Source organism: Emys orbicularis, chromosome 1 (genome assembly GCF_028017835.1).
Source record: "Emys orbicularis isolate rEmyOrb1 chromosome 1, rEmyOrb1.hap1, whole genome shotgun sequence".
Lineage (NCBI taxonomy): Eukaryota > Metazoa > Chordata > Testudines > Emydidae > Emys > Emys orbicularis.
In genome coordinates this window covers 87564140-87583850 of record NC_088683.1, presented here as the reverse complement: position 1 = coordinate 87583850, position 19711 = coordinate 87564140, and the positions used below count along the sequence as shown (strand labels likewise).

Sequence of the window (19711 nt, the reverse complement as noted above, 5' to 3'; positions counted from 1 at the left end):
GAGACTTTCAGTCAAGGAGGCATAAACAAAATTTGAGACGTGATTGTGTTTATTTGAATTTAGCATTTATGTATTGTGTGACACAGCTTTGAATACAATTGTAACCAGTTTGGAGGGCTTCAGTGATACTGGGTCTGTACTAAAGTTTCACAGACTTAGGCTATGTCTATACTACGGACCTTGGTCTCCTGTGTAGCCGCTCTATATTTTAAACCACCCCCGAGCGAGCGGGGAGAGCATCTCCCACCGACATAGCACTGTCCACACCAGCGCTTTTTGTCAGTAAAACTTATGTTGGTCAGGGGTGTGGTTATTTTTCACACACACACACACACACACACACACACACACACACACCCCCGATTGACAAAAGTTTAGGCAACTAAAAGTGCTAGTGTAGACAAAGCCTTAGTAACTACCATATTATCCCTTGCCCCTTCCTTAGTTAGGTGGAGTGGAGCAAAGGGAAGGAATATGCAAGCATTTACCAGTAGCCATCATTTTTTGTTAAATATTCTCTCCCTTGTAGTGAAAGTCTTCTTTCTAGGTCTTGCCTCCTCTCAGAGAACATCAGTTGAAATATACCTCTTACTCATTCTTCTAATTTTGCAACTTTTTTTAGGCACCACTTCCAGTGTCACATGTAAAGCGAATGCAGGAAGTTTATAACTTCAATGCTGTAAACAATTCTGAAATAAGATTCAGGTTAGTAATAGTATGGAAATTGCTTCATGAAAAGTGTTTGATAAGGGAAAATACTACCTTATACACAATCTGAGAAGTTCCATTCTACAAAAACGTAATAGGACACACATGAATAATAATGACTTCTAGTAAATGTAATTTTTACATGTGCAGTGTTCCTACGTACTAATTAATGATGAAATGGGAAAATGTATTCCAGTCTGAGCATCCGAAATTAGCGATAACACCTAGGTCATCTAGTCTATTCCCCTGGCAGTGTGATTATTCCCTGTAGTAAAATTCCTAATGCTTTGTCCACTTAACTTTAGATGTGCCTTTCCCCACAGGGTTCATGCTCTCTTTAAAGTAAACAATTATTAAAACTTAAATGGAAATTTAGAAAAATTGTCAGAGGAAAATATTTCTTTCCTCCCATTAATTCTAGTTTATGCCTATCACCGTAAATTCCTTTGTATCTTGTATTTATACACCCTTAAAACATGTCTGTACTCCAAATTATGTTGTTGGAACTCTAAAAGCATATTTATTATTGGGATTGCCCAGTTTGCCATTGTAATAAACTTGCCACAAAGTGTTTTAATGGTTAGGGATTTTGTGTCTTGTCTCAGTGTACAGTAATCCTTTGCTATTTACCATTGACAAAACCTATATTGTTTAAGTTGCGAATGTAGTTCCCAGTTCACATAATGATATTGAGTTCTATTACTTTTGCTTTATTTTTATATTTATAACAAAATAGATGAGCTTGTGCAAATAGACACTTACTGCTATGTAATGACTTCCCCCAAATATACAGCACCCTAATCAACAGGGCCCTGATCGGTGCCTTTGGGCATTATCGTAATACAAATAAATGCATCATTATAAGAGAAATAATTGCAAAAGTCAGTGTGGGGAAACCCAGAGACCCAGTTGAGCTTCATTATGAACTTAAAGTACTTAGTATCTGAATGTCCTGTTGCATGTATGGTAGCATGACCCCTTCATTCTTAAGATGGAGTTAGGGAACACCATATTGGATATTAGTAGTGGAAGATCACAAATTTTGAAAACTGCTACAAACAAAAATTGGCAGCCAACTTGGAGGAGAAATTCATCTTTAACTACATTTTTCAGATGGTTACGCCTCTGCATCCAAGCCAAGTGGGAAGAAGCCATTCCTCTGGCTCTAAAAATGGCTACAGAACAAGGCAGGATGAAGTTTACTCGTCCCTTGTTTAGGTAAGACTCACCTGCAGAACTTACAAATGAACATTTTTTGTTTGTTTGTTTTTTTAATTGTGGACACTCCTATACAACACAGGCCATAGGACTCCTTTGAATTAATTCCTCTTTGAACTAGAGCAGACTTCTTAGAAAAATAATCAAATCTGCATCCTTCTAAAGGAAGTGACTAACTATAGAACTTCTAGAGCACTTTGAACATGAATATTTCTATATTTGCAGGATAAATTGAAGTTCTTATATTGTATCAAATTTTTTAACGTAAAAACCTAGCAAACATTGAGTGCAGAGTGGAAAGCCATTATATAAAGGATAATCTTACATTGAAGATTTTATATTAAGAATAAAACTTTCAGGTGAAAATCCATATTTAGACTAGTTTCTTATTTGTACTTATCTTGTGGAATATTTTGCAGGGACCTCTACAACTTTGAGAAATCTTGTGATCAAGCTGTCAGCTCGTTCATGCAGCACAGAGCGCACATGCACCCAGTGGCTGCAATGCTGGTGGCCAAAGACTTGAAAGTGGGTCAAGGACAGACTGCTTAATTTCTTTAAAAAGCTATGGCAAACTACTAAAACGGAACTGTAACTCTGCACATTATGCTAACATGCATGCTTGATTATCTATCTGACTTTGTTTTCTGCTACTGTGGCAATAATCTGGCTTAAATGGATCTTCAAGATGAAGTTTAAAAACTTCAGTCTTGTACATCGAATGAAATTTTAGAAAACTGATAAATCTTTGGGAGATGAAGGAATAGCTCTAGTACAAACAAATTATACTTAAAGGAAAAGATGACTTTTCTGAGCTACATTTGTGTTTGTCAGTCGTGTGGGCTTTTTAACAAATTTTGGACGAAATCAAATGGGTTTTTTTGTACACGCTTTCACACAGCAACACACAGCTGAAGTCCTGAGTCTTTAAATATTTGGGAAAAAAATCTTTTTAATAAAACAGCCTACTTGTCTGGTCTTGTACAATCAACAAATATAGAAAGTAACAATAAAAATGTCATAATAAATAGCTTTTCCTTGCTGACTCCAAATATTCTGATTTCTAGAATAAACCTGGAAGAAAAGTTGAATGCACTTGGAACTTAAAAATCATGTTGTATAAACCTGTTTTTACTTGTGTGGCCTACATTACTTTAGTATCCAAACAATTTTGTTTCTCTTTCCACCCCTGATTTTTTGATGGTTTTGTTAACATGAGTTAAAGTATGACATGAGTTACAGTACATACATTACAACAGTTACATATAGTAACAGCTGGAGCTGATTGTCAAAATTCAGTTTTTTGACAAAAAAGTTAGTCACAATATTTCAAGCTGAAATTTCAGCACTAAACTTTCAGGCTTTGTGGCCAGCTTCATAGCTGGTTTAAAAAAAATATTTTTGAAACATTTCAAAATGCTGAAAGAACAATTTAAATAAAAAAAAAAATTGTCCTGTGTTCTGTTGGCTCACTGTATTTTATGTAAACAGTCCTGATGTGGGCACTTAATCAGTTAGGGATTTAAGCACATGAGTAGCCCCATTGACTTTACCTGGCTGGCTCAGGGGGTGTCTGATAGCAGCCTTCAACTACCTGAAGAGGGGTTCCAAAGAAGATGGAGCTCGGCTGTTCTCAGTGGTGGCAGATGACAGAACAAGGAGTAATGGTCTCAAGTTGCAGTGGATGAAGTCTAGGGCACTCTGCTTGATACCGGCTTCCAACTAGCCATCGAGCCATTGATCACTACCCGATGAGCCCGATCATCTAGCCAGATTTCTATCCACCTTATAGTCCATTCATCCAATCCATACTTCTTTAACTTGCTGCCAAGAATACTGTGGGAGACTGTATCAAAAACTTTGCTAAAGTCAAGGTATATCACATCCACCACTTTCCCATGTCCACAGAGCCAGTTATCTCATCATAGAAGGCAATCTGGTTGGTCAGGCATGACTTGCCCTTGGTGAATACATGTTGACTGTTCCTGATCATCGATTCAAGTCCTAGTTAGAAACTTTTGAATTAATTTGATAGAAGGCACTCAAACTGAAAGCGCTTCCTTGGGAGGGAGCTGCACTAAATCATTATAGTTTTCTGTGGATAAAGCCTTACTGAGCCACTCTTTCCCATCTTACTACTTAGCATAGAGTATTAAAGTCTGATTGAGACCATGGCATTTGGAAAAGGATTCTTCCTTTTCCATTGTATACTCTAACCTATTGGGGAGGGGGGGGGGGGACATTTCCCCTATCTGTGTCTCTCTCTCTCTCTCACACACACACACACACACACACACAAAATATGGGTATTCTATGATGAAGAGGAGGATTTTGCTACTATTTTTTTGAGCCCTATGTCTGCCTTGGTTTCCCTATGCACTTGGTACTGCTGTGCATTGAGTGTAAAAGGGAAGGCACTAAGTGTTTGAAACATGTAGCTGTCTGGTTGGATACTAGACACATTCACATATATGTGTATGTCCTGTTCCATTTGTTAATGGATGATCAGGAAGAGACAATGGAAGCCCCAAGAACTGGGAAGCAGAGACACGCTGGACATGTGAACACCACATGGGTGCAGCTGAGAAACGAAGGACAGGTGTGAACCGACTGCTCTTAGGGCTGTTGCTGTGAACGGAGGACAGATGGGGAGAGAGTGTCAAAATGGATCTCAGAGAATCAGGGCATGGCAAAGCCATTGCTTCCACCAATGTGGAGTCTGTCTTTAGGGTAACATTGGAAAGGTAAGCTTAAGACTTGCAGATTTTATATTCCAGATGACTAATAAATGGTATCTTGGTTTGAGAAGTCTGCCTTACCTCACTGCAGATACCTGCTGTTTGCATTGCTGTCTAAAATGGAAAAGCCTCTCTCGAGTGATCTCAGTTTAGGGAATCACCACTGGCTTTGGGAAGTTTGCCCAAACTGTTGTTCCAACTAGTACACTCAAGTATGTTGTATCTGCATCCTTCTTTAACTTAGAAAATGGGTATAGAAAGTAGATCCATATGATTTCTACAGTGTACATTTTTAGTCCATTTTTCTTCCTAAAACGCGAGGGATATTTTCTCAGATTTGTGAAAAACATTTTCAATTTCTGAACACTAAATTGTTTGGCTTGTAAATGACTTTCCTTGTAGGAAACTTCAAGTGAATTTAATTTAGTCATATTCCACAGATAATGGGAAATTGACTTCAAATTTTTCTCTTCCACAAATTCCTACAAGTCTATACTAATTGAATGTGATTTGTAATAGTTTCCTAATAGCTTGAAAATATCTGCCTTTCCTCATGCTAGCACTGATACAATAGGTAATGTGTAAAGTAAATGTGTTGGTATATCTTACACAAGGCAGGTGAGGTAATTTTTATTGGAGAAGCTTGTGTTGGTGAAAGAGAGAAGCATTTGAGCTACATAGAGTTCTTCAGGTCTGGAAAAGTAATCAGTGTCATGGTTACATACAAGGTGAAACAGATTGTTTAGCATAAGTGGTAAATGTTGTAAAAGACCATTTAAGATGAAGAGGGTATGTCTTCCTCTTTAAAGGTGATGTTATCCAAGATGAAATAGACATTATACCTAGTATATGTTTTACTTGGTGCTCTTCAAGCTGGCATTTTTTCTACACCATATTTTAATCCCTTCCTGCTTCCTGAGTCTACAAAGAAAGCTCAGTACTAGTGACCAGATGTCCCGATAAAATTGGGACTGTGCCGATATGTAACCCTTTGTCCCGTGTCCCGATCAATGTACGATCGGGACGCCATTTGTCCCAATATTCGGGTAAGGAGGCCAGTGGGAGGGAGGCACTGACCCCGTGGGTGCTCTGGGGCTGGAGCACCCATGGGGAAAAATTGCAGCCAAGCTCCCTCCTTCTCACCCCTCCCCCCAGCGTGCCACGTCCCCGCTCCTCTCCCCCTCCAGCACTTCCCCCTGCCTAACAGCTGTTTGGCGGCGCTTAGGGCTTTCCAGGAGGGAGGGGGAGGAGCGGGGATGCGGCGCACTCAGGGGAGGAGGTGGAGAAGAGGCAGGGCAGGGGCGGGGACTTGGAGGAAGAGGGGGAAGAGGCGGGGGTGGACGAGCACCCACCTGGCAAAGGGGAAGTCGGCGCCGTAGGGGTGAGTGGGGGTTGGGGGGGTGAAGAGGTGAGCGGTGGGTAGGGGACTGAGGAGGGACGCAGCAAGCCAGCAGCAGGCTGGGGGATGAGGAAGGGCATGGGCGGGGGGGCGAGCGAGGAGGGGGCGGGACCTGGAGCAGAGTGGGGGCAGAGCCTGGGAGGAGCAGAGGTGGACTCTGGGCAGGGCTGATGGCACCCCAATGTGTCCTGATAGTGTGGTGATCTGGTCACCCTACTCAGTACAGCAGTGCTCTCAGTGATTTATGGGTATTCCTAGTATGTCCTGTTCATAGTCACCCTGATTGCAGGGGAGCCCTCCAGTGATTAATATGGACACGATGAAGGGAGGAAAGTCTCTCTCCCAGCTGATAGGATGGTGATATCTTCATTCCCCTAAACAATTTGTGCTGACTTGGAGTGTACGCATGTGTACAGAGGAGCTGGGAACAAGTACCAGCCATGCATGGGCAATGGTCGTCAAATCCTAAGGTTTAGCTCCTTATTTAGGCAAAATCTCATTGATGTTTGGACCCTGTGTAAGAAGGGTCACTTATACAATTCCAGAGCCAAGGGCTGCCCTGGCTGGGATCCAACCTCCAAGTGCTCAGTCCTGTTCAGCTTTACAACTTGCAGAGTTGGGCCTGCAAGCAAATTTGGTGTCTAAAGAGGTGGCAGAGAAGCTGGTTTCACCATTTTTACATTAAAATGTAACGTATCCTTATGGGATGTGCCAGTGTTAGTTTGTGTGCTGTGAGTCTGCAGTAAATATTACTTTTTAAAAAGTGGTTGTAGTGCTTGTAAAAGGTGCCCGACAGCCAACACTGAGAACCAAAATTCTTTTGTAGGATGCAATGTTACATATTCTCAAAACAGCTCCAGCATGGAGCTCAGCAATGCCAGCTTCCTCTTGCTGCCCTGCCAATTGGCCTTATCCTACTCGGGAGAGACTGCATCTTTAGAGGTGAGTTCATAGTTCAGTGTCCATTCAGTCCTACCAAGAGAGCCATTTAGTCTCAATCCATAGTGGTGTGTGTTATGATGTGGATATCTTCCAACTTCACCCCCTGTGAGTTTTTGCATAAGAGGGTGGGATCTGTTGCCATTTAGCAAGAACTTGTTTAAAACACTGAAAGCTTTTAAAATGCACAGCCAAAGCCCCATAAAAACATACTCCAGAATCCTTTGGAAATTTCTTTTGGAAATTCTTGATCTACAAACAGAGCTAGCCTTGGATTTAGACTCTACAGCCCAGACCCTCAAAGGTAATAGAGGCACCTAAACACCTTTAAGGAGCTGGTGCTACATCCTTGGCACAATCTCAAAAGATTGTGACAATCCTGTGTCAGCAGTTTCACATCCCCTGTCTAGGAAAAGGTTTGCTGCTAGGGTTGGCTTTTTAGTAGATAAAGTTTGTTAAATACACTAAACTTATTTGTGAATGTAGGGATCTGGGGGTCGGGGGAGGATTTTTGCCCTTTTCTGATTGGGACATTGGAATCCAGTCAGGTGCTATTCTTCAGGTTATAGTGTGGTAAACACAACGCTGATTCACACCACAGCCTTCTTCAGTGGAGGGACAACAGTAGGCAGAGAAGTATGCCAAGGTACACAGTGCATGTCCGAGGGGAATGGCTAGCAGTGCCTTGCCAAACTGGCACTAACACAGTGAGATGGCTGGGGGGGAAGGAAGCTGTGAGACGTTACATGAAAAACAAGCCTGATAATGCGGGCTTTGCCTCAGTGGAAGAAGTGAAATTCGGTGTTCGGAGGCTTGCTGGGTCACGATGATACTTTGGAGGACACGTTGCAGCAGTGGTTCTCAACCCACGGGCCGTTTACGGCCCAATCAGCACACACATTCAGCCCATGTAATATCCTCAGGGCTGTTACTAGGGGTGGGCGGAAGGGGCACCTGCCCAGGGGACACAGAGCCAGCAGGGGGTACAAAAATGGGGTGGCACAGCTGATGTTAAGCGCTTTAACGTCGCTGCCCCTTTTCTCCTCTGCCCCCTGTTGGTGGCCCTGCCAGTAGGGACCCTACCAGCAGGGCTGCCAAGGAGGGGTGGGGGGAGGGTAAAAGGGGCAGCTGCCCTGGAGTCCGGCGATTTAAAAGGGCTGGGGGCTCCCAGCTGGAGCCCGGAGCCCTCTTTAAATCACCACTGGAACCTCAGGCGGCGCGGGCCAGGCAGAGGGGATGGGCTGACCCCGGGAGGCTGACCCCCCTCCAGCCCCGCCCCTTCCACCCGAGGCCCCGCCCCTTCTGGGAGCCTGGAGCCGGGCCCCGTACTGGTAAGTCTTTTATGTTACTTTCACCCCTGCAGCCGGTGCATGGGGCACAGTCCCTGGGTGGGGGGGCTAGATATTGGGGCATGGTCCCTGGATGGATGGTTGAGTGCTGGGGGAAGTCCTCGGGGGTGCTGGGGGTAGTTGCTGGGGAGTGCTGGGGGGCAGTTCCTAGATGGGGGACTGGGTGCATGGGTAGGTACAGATGCCAGCCCAGTGTTGTGGGGGTCTGGATGCTGGGGGGGCCAGTCCCAGGGAGGTTGGGAGATGGGTGGCATTCCCTAACTGGGGAGAAGTTTGGGGGTAGTGCCTGGGGGGGGGCTGGGTCCATGGGGGACAGTCCCTGGCTGGGGGGTGCCCTGCACTGGGCAGGCAGGGCTCCCCATCTTTGCTAGCAGCAGTGCAGAAGTGAGGGTGGCAATACACCATGTCATGCCACCCTTATAGTAAATTAATTTTAACAGCTTATGTTTTGACTTATTTTGCTAATTCAAAATGCTCTTGGCAGACATTTGCCTGTGTTGAAATGAAAGGTACTACAGTATACCGATTTGAATCATATTGCTGTCATATAACAAATATTAAACCTTATTTTTTTGTAGCTGTACAGGTAGTATATATATTGTGTGGCCCACATAACACAGAGAGAGCTGCATATGCAACCCCCAATGATAAATAGTTTGAGAACCACTGCACTAGAGGATAATGAATTTGTTGAAGTTGGTAAGCAAATCTGCAGTGAAAAAATGTATGGTGACTGCACTTGCATAGGAGACCCAAAGTGTCTATTTTTTGTTTATCTGAAATTTTATATTTTTGTGATATATAAAATCTAAGACTTAAGGAAAAATACTAAATTGCAAAGTCAGTTTTGAGAACAAGGCTTTAAGGTTTTCTGTTGTGTGCCATACAGTTGGGTGGGATACAAAGTTTTGACTAGGAGTCTTGGATTTTTTGGGGGGAGGGGAATGCTTTAGGATTTTTGTGTGGTAAATACATTTTTAGTGTATGTTTCTTAAGGTATTTAAATATATTTGGCTGCAAATTCTTGTTGCTGATTGATTTTTATAGCTATTGAAGTCTCTGAGCTAGCAACTAAGTATGGGCAATAAGTTTTTACTCTTTATTCCCATTCTTCTTATTTACCATATTTGCTCAAAGTCATAAAAAAAGATCTTCAGATAGAAACAAAGTGTGGAAAAATTCATCCCCCAAAAAGTTTCAGAAAATAAGTGAGGCTAGAATGAAAACTGATATGCAGTGCACTCTTATCTAGAACACGGACCAGCCCCCTCCTAGTCCACATGACTGTGATTTATAAGCTCCCTCAAAGTCCATCCAACTACTATCTCATGTACATCTTTGGTCACAAGAGATGATTGAGAAACTGTCTTCCCATACCACTAATATGTGAGAGTTGGAATCCCCCCCCCACCCTAATTCGAATGGGACAAAAAAAATCAATCTTGAAAATATTCATGAACTAAAAAACTGAAAATCTGTTTTGGATCAACTGAAACCTTTTGTTTCAATTTTGATCTCAACTTTTTTCAGGCTATTTAGCTTAAATTTCTAAACAAAGTCATTTTGATCCCGATAAATGAATTTTTTTGTTTTTAAAAATAACAAGTTCAACAATTTTAACTTTTTTCTCAACACTTTTTTTATTTGGGAAATTTGTCTGACTGACCCAATTTTATGAATAGTTTTGATTTTTGACTATTCAGCATTTCTCAATGAAAAATTACTTATAAAAAAAATCCCGATGAACTCAACTTTCAAAGGTTTCAGAGTAGCAGCCGTGTTAGTCTGTATCCGCAAAAAGAACAGGAGTACTTGTGGCACCTTAGAGACTAACAAATTTATTTGAGCATAAGCTTTTGTGGGCTACAGCCTACTTCATCGGATGCATGTAGTGGAAAATACAGTAGGAAGATATATATACACACAGAGAACATGAAACAAAGGGTGTTACTATACACATAAGGAGAGTGATCAGTTAAGTTGAGCTTTTATCAGCAGGAGAGGGAAAAAAACTGTTTATAGTGGTAATGAAAATGGCCCATTTCCAGCAATTGACAAGGAGATATGAGGAAGGGGGGGGGGGGGGGGATAAGCATGAGGAAATAGTTTTACTTTGTGTAATGGCCCATTCACTCCCAGTCTTTGTTCAAGCCTAATTTAATGGTGTCCAATTTGCAAATTAATTCCAATTCAGCAGTCTCTCCTTGGAGTCTGTTTTTGAAGTTTTTTTGTTGTAATATTGCAACATTTAGGTCTGTAGTTGAGTGGCCAGGGAGACTGAAGTGTTCTCCAACTGGTTTTTGAATGTTATAATTCTTGACGTCTGATTTGTCTTGACGTCAACTTTCAAAGGTTTTATATACTAAGGACTTGTCCCTGGAGAAATCTGTTAGGGTAGTGAATGCAAATTTAGCATGACACATATGACTTCCTCTAGGTTTATACTAATTTACACCTCCTTCTACCAATGAATGCCTCTCAGATACATCCTCCCTAGGAGTCTAGTTCAGGTGCAGTTCTATGTTATAAACAGAAAGTGCCCTGCTAATTGTAAATACGTAGTAAGGACCTCCTAGGTTGGGAGGTTAGAATCCAGATTAGTTGTCTCACAAGTTCTTCCATAATCCAGTCAATATGCTTGTATTACTATGACTTTGGGTAACAGTCTTTATAATTTAAATTCTATCTTAAATAATTATGGTTGGGTTCCAAGTTAATGCTCCTTTTCTCAGCTGCTTGTAACTGCCTCAAAAATTCCTTTTTGTACTGAAATTTTCCAAGTGTAGTTTCAAGCAAAAAGCGAATGTTTCTGGAAAGTTTAAAACCTATTAATCTGTTTGTTATTCAAATATGAAAATACTTTCCCTCTATGTTCCTCCAGTTCAGCAGCTGAGCTTGGTAAATTCCTGCAGCTGCAAAATGAACTACCTATGCCCACCTCCCTACTCTCTCAATCTTCAAGAAGGCAGCTAAGTTTTAACCTTTTCTTCTGTGCACACTTAACCCTGCATTTTCAAACCTTTGTTATATGTATATTTTTAAAAAATCTGTACTCAGACCTTTCCTGCTAGTGATCTATCACATTAGAGCAGGGGTGGGCAAACTTTTTGGCCCGAGGGCCACATCTGGGTATGGAAATTGTATGACGGGCCATGAATGCTCACAAAATTGGGGGGCGGGGAGGCGGGCTCTGGCTGGGGGTGCGGGCTCTGGGATGGGGCCAGAAATGAGGAGTTCATGGTGCGCGAGGGGTCTCCAGGCTGGGGGTTTGGGTGCGGGAAGGGGTGCAGGCTCTGGGGTGGGGCTGGGGATGAGATGTTGGGGGTGCAGGAGGGTGCTCTGAGCTGGGACCAAGGGGTTTGGAGGGTGGGAGAGGGATCAGGGCTGGGGTAGGGGAGGCAGTCAGAGGTGCAGGCTCCGGGCAGCGCTTACCTCAAGCAGCTCCCGGAAGCAGCGGCATGTCCTCCCTCTGGCTCCTACGTAGAGGTGTGGCCAGACGGCTCTGCGTGCTGCCCCTGCAGCTCCAATTGGCCACGGTTCCCAGCCAACGGGAACTGCGGGGGCCGCGCTTGGGGCGGGGGCAGCGTGCGGAACCCCCTGGCTGCCCCTACACGTAGGAGCCGGAGGGAGGACATGACGCTGTTTCTGTGAGACAGGCAGAGCCACAGTACATGTGAAGAGGGGCAAGTCCATGACCCTGCTCCCTGGCAGGAGCTTGAGGGCCAGATTAAAATGGCTGGTGGGCCGGATATGGCCCCTGGGCTGTAGTTTGCCTACCTCTGCATTAGAGGTTTTTAAGTTCAGCCTTTCTGAGGTATCCCCCTGGAGGAAGGAGGCAAGAATGGTTTGAAGAGGAAAAAACTGAGCTCTCAAAAAAGTCTAACAATCCCCCTTTAAGCAGACAGTACAGAACGCGGAATTTCAGCCTTAAGGGGCACGTGAAGCTGCATGTGAAGCAGGGACTTGGGCTTGAAACTGAACAGGTACAGCGCCAAGCATCCGAGCCGCGCCCAACCAGGTTAGCGGGCTGAGCACTGCGCTCCACGGTGCGTATCCCGCCGCGCTTCGCAGGAGCGATCATCAGCCTCAGCCAAGTCCCTGCATCCGATCCAGCTTGTTTCGCTTCACGCTGCCTCTGGTTTCATGGGCGAGGGCGCTGCCAGAGCGCGGCAAGAACGTCCCGCCCTGCCAGCAGGGGTGGCAGCTTTGCAGGACATGGCCTGTGCGCTGGGGATCGGGGCTTTACCAGCTAATGGGCAGCCGGCTCCGGGCTTCTAGTTCTTGGCGGCTCCTCGCAATGCACCACGGGCACTGTTGTCCCCGTGGGCCCTTCCTCAGCCCCTTGTCCACCAGTGCGGAACTACCCTTCCCAGAGGCTGCCGCGCGGCCCCGCCCCGCCCCAGACTCTATAGCCGGCACTGCCCCGGCGCTAGAGCGAGTTCGAGCCTGAGCCGGACCCGAACTCCTTCACCTCCCACCTTCCGCAGCACCTCTACCTGCACTGCCGCGTGGACTTCGGCAGCTGGGCGCTGCAGGGCACTGCGGCCCTCACCTTGCGGGCCGAGCGGGATGGGCTGCGTTGCCTGGTAACGGCCCGGCCTGGGGTCCTGCTGCGGGGCCGCCCCCGGCCTAGGGTGACCAGATTAGTAGTATAAAATATCAGGACAGGGGCGGAGGGGAAAAAAAAAGGGGGGGGAGGAGCAAAAAAAAAAAAAAAAGTTTTAAAGGGGCCTGGGGCATTAGCAGGCCCCGGCCCGCGCGCTGCCCTCCCAGCGGAGCCTCCCGCCCCCCGGCCCGCCACGGGCATATGCGGGGCGTGGTGGGTCCGGGCGGGGGCAGCGCGGAGCGGGCAGGAGCCGGGTGTGTGGCGCGGGGGCGTGGGCCGAATCCCCGCTGCTGCCAGGGAGCCCCGCGCCTCTCCCTCCCGCTCACGGCTGTGGCTCCTTCCCGGCGGGACGCGTCTCCCGCTGCCCCGGCCACATGCGGCGCGCATCCCCCGCGCCTAGTCTCCCTCCCGCCGGGAAGGAGCAGCTGGACGCGCGCCGCATGTGCGCGGGGCAGGCCGGGGGGCGCGTCCCGCCGGGAAGGAGCTACAGCCGCGAGCGGGAGGGAGAGTCGCGGGGCTCCCTGGCAGCAGCGGGGATTGGGCCCACGCCCCCGCGCCGCCCACCTGGCCCCTGCCCGCTCCACGCTGCCTCCGACCGGACCCACCGCGCTGCCCCGCAGGCTGCAGGGCTGGAGCAGCCTCCAGGCTGCGCTCCCGGCCCCGGGTGCAGCAGCCCGGGCAGAAGCCCTCTGGCGCGGCGGGGGGGTTCACAGCTGAGCCCCCCGTCTCCCTCCCTTGCCAGCCCCCCTTTGCCCGCCCGGTGCTCGGGTGCCGGAGCTGACGCACCAGCTCCAGGATCCAGGCATCGCCGCCACCCCCTCCCAGGCTTGCGCCGCCATGCTGCAAGCCTGGGAGGGAGGAGGAGGAATGCTGCGTGGTTGGGGAAGAGGCGGGGCCAGGGCGGGGATTTGGGGAGAGAGCCAATGGGGGAAGGAGGGGGCGGAGCCGGGGGGGGGGGGCGCGCGCGCGCGAGCGCCAGAGCGGAGGGCAAAATTTCTTTTTTGTCCAGTGTCCCGACCAAACATTGGTCGGGACGCGGGACAAAGAAACAAATATCGGGCCAGTCCCGATAAAATCGGGACGTCTGGTCACCTTACCCCAGCCTGGCGCTGGGCGGTCTGCCCGGGAATGGGGTTTGCCGGGGCAGGGCGCGGGGCCTCGCTCCTCACACGGCCACTGACTCAGGGGCATCCTGCAGCGGGAGGCGTCAACACAGCATTGGCTGGAGGCAGGGAGGTGGGGGGGCAGGTCAGTGCCCCCCGGCCCTGTGGGGCTGGGCTGTGGGCGCGCTGGATGTGAAGGGGTCTGTCTGTGCCCCTTCCTCCCACCCCCACGGCGGGGCCCTCTGCAGGCGGCACTTTGCCCCAGTGCCCCGGTCTCTGTCCGTGCTGGGCTGCCCCGAGCAGGGCCGGCTCCAGGCACCAGGCAACCAAGCTGGTGCTTGGGGCGGCCCCTGGAGGGGGGCGGCGCGGCGCTCGGGCCGCCGGGGAGAGCGGGGCCACAGCCGGGCTCGCCGCCCTCCCCCCGGCTGCCGGGGGGAGAGCCGAGCCCCAGCCGGGGGGAGAGCCGAGCCCCAGCCGCGGCTCGCCGCCCTCTCGCCGCCCTGCCCCCGGCGCTCTGGCCGCCGGGGGGAGAGCCGAGCCCCCGCCGGGGCTCGCCGCCCTGCCCCCGCCGCGGCTCGCCGCCCTGCCCCCGGCGCTCTGGCCGCGGGGCGGGGGGGGGGAGAGCCGAGCCCCCACCGGGGCTCGCCGCCCTCCTCCCAGGGCTCCGGCCGCCCTCCCCTCCGGCGCCCTCCCCCCGGCCGCCGGGGGGAGAACGGAGCCCCCGCCGGGGCTCGCCGCCCTCCCCCCCGGCGCCCTGCCCCCGGCCGCCGGGGGGAGAGCTCGCCGCCCTGCCCCCGCCGCGGCTCGCCGCCCTGCCCCCGGCGCTCTGGCCGCGGGGGGGGGGGGGGGGGGGGGGAAGAGCCGAGCCCCCGCCGGGGCTCCGGCCGCCCTCCTCCCAGGGCTCCGGCCGCCCTCCTCCCAGGGCTCCGGCCGCCCTCCCCTCCGGCGCCCTCCCCCCGGCCGCCGGGGGGAGACCGCCGCCTTCCCCCCCGGCGCCCTGCCCCCGGCGCCCTGCCCCCGGCCGCCGGGGGGAGAGCGGAGCCCCCGCCGGGGCTCGCCACCCTCACCCCGGGGCTCCGGCTGCCCTCCCCCCGCGGGGGGGCGGCCGGAGGCTTTTTTGCCTGGGGCGGCAAAAAAGCCAGAGCCGGCCCTGGCCCCGAGGTGCCGTGCGGGGCGGGTCCGTTCCCTGGGCGCGCCCAGGTCCTGGTGTGCTCGCTCTTGCCTTGTAAGCGCCGCGCCTGGTGCCTCAGGGGCCGATGTACTTTGGGCCCTTGGGGCTGGTAACGCCTCTCGGGCTGAGACATCACCACTAGGGGGCAGGGTTCTGGATATGAGACTGTGCAGCGAGAAACACTCCCGGTGCACATTTTACATGATATAAGCCAGTGGTTCTCAACCAGTGGTACCTGTACCCCTAGGGGTACACAGAGACCTTCCTGGGGGTATGTCACTCACCTAGATATTTGCCTAGTTTTACAACAGGCTACATAAAAAGCATTAGTGAAGTCAATACAAACTAAAATTTCTACAGACAATGACTTTATATACTGCTCTATATGCTATACACTGACATGTAAGTAAGTACAATAGTTATATTCCAAGTGATTTATTTTATAATTATATGGTAAAAATGAGAAAGTAAGCAATTTTTCAGTAATAGTGTGCTGTGGTACTTCTGTATTTTTATTTCAGATTTTGGCTATGTCTTCACTATGCACCTTTTAGTGTCACAGCTGTGCTGCTACAGCCGTGCCGCTAAAAGGTGCGTAGTGTAGCTGCTGTTTGTCAGCAAGAGAGAGCTCTCCCACTAACAAAAAACTTCCACCCCCATCAAGCAGCGGTAGCTTTGTCACAAAGCGCTGTTCATACTGGCGCTTTCACACCGGCGGTTTTCATAGGCAGAACTTTTCTCATTCGGGGGTGTGTGGGTTTTTTTTTTTTCCACACCTCCGAACAACAATCGTTCAGGTTCCAGTGTAGACGAAGCCTTTGTAAGCAAGTAGTTATTAAGTGAGGTGAAACTTGGGGGTATGCAAGAAAAATCAGACTCTAGTTATCTGGAAAGGTTGAGAGCCATTGGTATAAGCAATACACTCGTAAGTTAGCAACTATGGCATACACTTATTTCAGACGTTATCTTGCTCTTAATTTACTTAGAAACAAAGGAAAATGTAGGTCCTCTTAGCAGGGAAGGAGAGCTGAAAACATCAAAATGGTTGAGGTGTTTAGGGAAGACAAACAAAAACAGGCACTAAAAAGGTTAACGGTGGCCAGATACTCAACACATTTGATATTAACAACAAGGGGGAAGGAACATAAGCCAAATTAGAGGAAGACCAGGTTAAAGAATATTTAGATAAGCTAGATGTATTCAAATTGGCAAGTCCAGATGAAGTTCATCCTAGGCTATATACAGAACTAGCTGAAGCAATCTCACAATGGTTAGCATTGATCTTTGAGAGCTCACTGAGGACTGATGAGATCCCAGAGGACTGGAAAAGGGGAAACATGGAACGTATCTTTAAAAAGGGGAACAAAGAGGACCCAGGGAATTATAGACCAGTCAGCCTAACTTCGATACCTGGAAAGATACTGGAACAAATTATAAATCATCAGTTTGTAAGCTTGTAGAGGATAATAGGGATATAAGGAATAGACAGCATGGATTTGTCAAAACCAAATTATGTCAAACCAACAGAATTTTCTTTTCGGACAGGGTTACTAGCCTAGTGGGTGTAATAGATGAGATTCATCTTGATTTTAATAAGGCTTTTGACACAGTCCCACATGATATTATCATAAGCAAACTAGGGAAATGTGGTCTATTGGAGGCTTGTAAGAAAAGGTTGGACAAACACTTGTCAGGGATGGTCTAGGGGCTTACTTGGTCCTGTCATAGTGCATGGGGCTGGTCTTGATGATCTCTCCAGGTCAGTTGTTGCCTATATTTCTATGATTGTTTTGCTTTGTTTTTTTTATTTTTATTTTTTATATTGTACAGTTTCATGGAGTTGTAGCAATTGTTAGGTGGGGATATCAGTTAGGGCCAGTGCCAATGTGCTGCTGCGGAGGAGCCCAGACCCCTCTTCTCTCCACCCTCTGCTGGAAAAAGGGTTCGTACCAGGGCATCCTGAGCCCTGGTGTACACTGGGGGGGGGATCGATCTAAGTTAAGCAACTTCAGCTACATGAATAATGTAGCTGAAGTCAACGTACTTAGATCGACTTATCATGGTGTCTTCACTGCAGTGAGTCGACTGCTGCCGCTCCCCCGTCGACTCTGCCCATGCCTCTCGCGGTGCTGGAGTACAGGTGTCGACGGGATAGGGCTGGGGGGTCGATTTATCGCGTCTAGACGCGATAAATCGATCCCCTCTGGATCGATCGCTGCCCGCCGATCCAGCGGGTAGTGTAGACATACCCTTAGTCTCTGCTCTGGTTGTCTGTATCAGCCTCTGGATGTCTCAAAAATAAGAAGTCCCCACTGGCTGCTTTAAAGAGAATGAGCTCATTTCTCTCCCCCACATCCTGAGCCTCCTTATTGTGGTGTGTGTTTTGTTACTCTGTTTAGTCTCTGGATTGCTCTTCTAGGTGGCATCCTCAATTGAAGCTGGTATCTTCAATATACTTCCTACCTAGTCTCTACTCTTCAAGTTTGCTTCCCCTGCAAATAGTCTGAATGCTTGCCTCTTCTGCTATTTAGAGCCTTCCCAAACAGCAACAGAGTGAAACTGACCATACTGGTAAATGTAAACTTTACTTTGCTGCCGTTGGGAAATCTATGAACAGCAGTAAAGACACTAGAGTGGCTTGCCTGCAGATTCAGCGATGTATAAATTCACATTTGGAAGGCTCTTTGCAATGAAAAAGCCTAGGAAAACAGCTTTTAAATGAAAGCTTAACAGATCAAAAGTTGATGACTTAGATCTCCCTACCACAAATTGCCAAGGAAGTTTCCCACTTATACTGGTAACAGGCTAAATTAATTCCCCCCCGCCCCCCAAGCCCTGGTAGCAAAAAAAGAAAAACATACATTTCTAGTTTCTCCTTAAAATGATGATCCTGGTTCAAATAAATTAATACCAGTAACCATAGCCTAAAAAAAAAAAAAAAGCACAACTTCCCATATAAGGAACCTTTTAATTGTACAAATGAATGTTCTGCTTTGCTGTACTAATATAAATAAAAAGCAAACATCTATTCAGGTTTTGCCTATCGGCATCAAAAAATCTTTTAAAATAACCCCTTTAGTGATTAGAATTCAGTTTTTGAAAAGTCCTATTGCTAATAAAAGGCAAAATGTAAGGCATGTTATACAAAAGTGCTGATTTGTAACAGACTATTCAATAATGCAGGTCTCAATCACAAGTGTCCTTATTGTGGATCCACTATTCTTTGTTCCAAATTAGCTTAATTCAAAAGGGGATGAGTCTAATTTGGAATAAGGCATTCTTATTCTGGAATAAGTGTCCACACAGGGAGTTAATTAGGAAATGCTGTTCCACTCTAATTCCTATCAGGGTTGCGTGTGAATTTCCTTGTGTAGACACACCCTTAGTTGATGATTGTGAGGTTCTTTCGGTGTTTTAGACATATGGTATGGAAGTGTGAAATGTTCTAAATATATTCAGGGCTTGGCTACCCTTGCGAGTTAGAGCGCATTAAAGCAGCCCCAGGTGCCCTAACTCATGACGCGTCCACACTGGCAAGGCACGTAGAGCGCCCGGACTCCGCGGCTGGAGCGCTCCTGGTAATTCACCTCCACGAGAAGCATAACGCTTGCTGCGCCCCAGCTGGAGCATCGCAGTGCCACTGTGAACGCCTTGGTCTATTAATGCGTTCTGATCTGCCTCCAGAAGTGTCCCACAATGCCTGTTCTAGCCACTCTGGTCATCACTTTGAACTCCCTGCCCTCAGGTGACCAACCGTCAAACCCACCCTTTAAATTCTCTGGGAATTTCGAAAATCCCCTCCCTGTTTGCTCAGCAAGGTGTGGAGTGCTCTCAGCGAATCTTTCCGGGTGACCATGCCTCCATGCGCCAGGCAATCTCCAATATGGAGCAGTGGCGAGGTTCTGTACCTCATCAGTGTTTGGGGGGAGGAAGCTGTCCAGTCCCAGCTGCGCTCCAGCCATAGGAATTACGATACCTTCGGGCAGATATCAGGGGACATGATGGAAAGGGGCCATGACCGGGATGCACTGCAGTGCAGGGTTAAAGTGAAGGAGCTGCGGAATGCCTACCGCAAAGCGCGTGAGGCAAACCGCCGCTCCGGTGCTGCCCCCATCACCTGCCGTTTCTACAAAGAGCTGAACGCAATACTTGGAAGTGACCCCACCTCCACTCTGAAGACCACCATGGACACTTCAGAGCCCAGTTCAACAAGGCAGGAGGAGGAGGAAAGCAGGAGCGAGGGTGCTGAGGAGGAGGGGGACAGCCTGGCATCCCTAGATGCATGCAGCCAGGAGCTGTTTTCAAGCCAGGAGGAAGGTAGCCAGTCGCAGCGGATGGTGCGTGGGGAAGAACAAACAGCAGAGGAGGTGCCCGGTAAGAGGCTTTTATTTTGGGAAGGAAGTTGTTCAGTGTGGGCTCTTGGGGCGAGGAGGGTTAGGGCTGCATGCATGCCTAGATGCAGAATAGGGCATTGATGTGC

At 48.4% G+C, this 19711-nt stretch overlaps 2 protein-coding genes across 2 annotated transcripts in view; both read left to right on the top strand.

The window, feature by feature from the left end:
- Window positions 1-2971, top strand: part of LOC135876507 (leukotriene A-4 hydrolase-like) — a 40100-nt gene extending 37129 nt beyond the window's left edge. Inside the window, exons 17-19 of the mRNA XM_065401745.1 lie at window positions 623-705; window positions 1822-1926; window positions 2346-2971. Of these exons, the coding sequence (XP_065257817.1) occupies window positions 623-705; window positions 1822-1926; window positions 2346-2478 (321 nt within the window). The 3' untranslated portion in view covers window positions 2479-2971. The remainder of the gene's footprint in view (window positions 1-622; window positions 706-1821; window positions 1927-2345) is intronic.
- Window positions 2972-6924: 3953 nt separating this feature from the next.
- Window positions 6925-19711, top strand: part of LOC135878497 (leukotriene A-4 hydrolase-like) — a 31990-nt gene continuing 19203 nt past the window's right edge. The window contains exons 1-2 of the mRNA XM_065404217.1: window positions 6925-7005; window positions 12785-12937. Of these exons, the coding sequence (XP_065260289.1) occupies window positions 6925-7005; window positions 12785-12937 (234 nt within the window). The remainder of the gene's footprint in view (window positions 7006-12784; window positions 12938-19711) is intronic.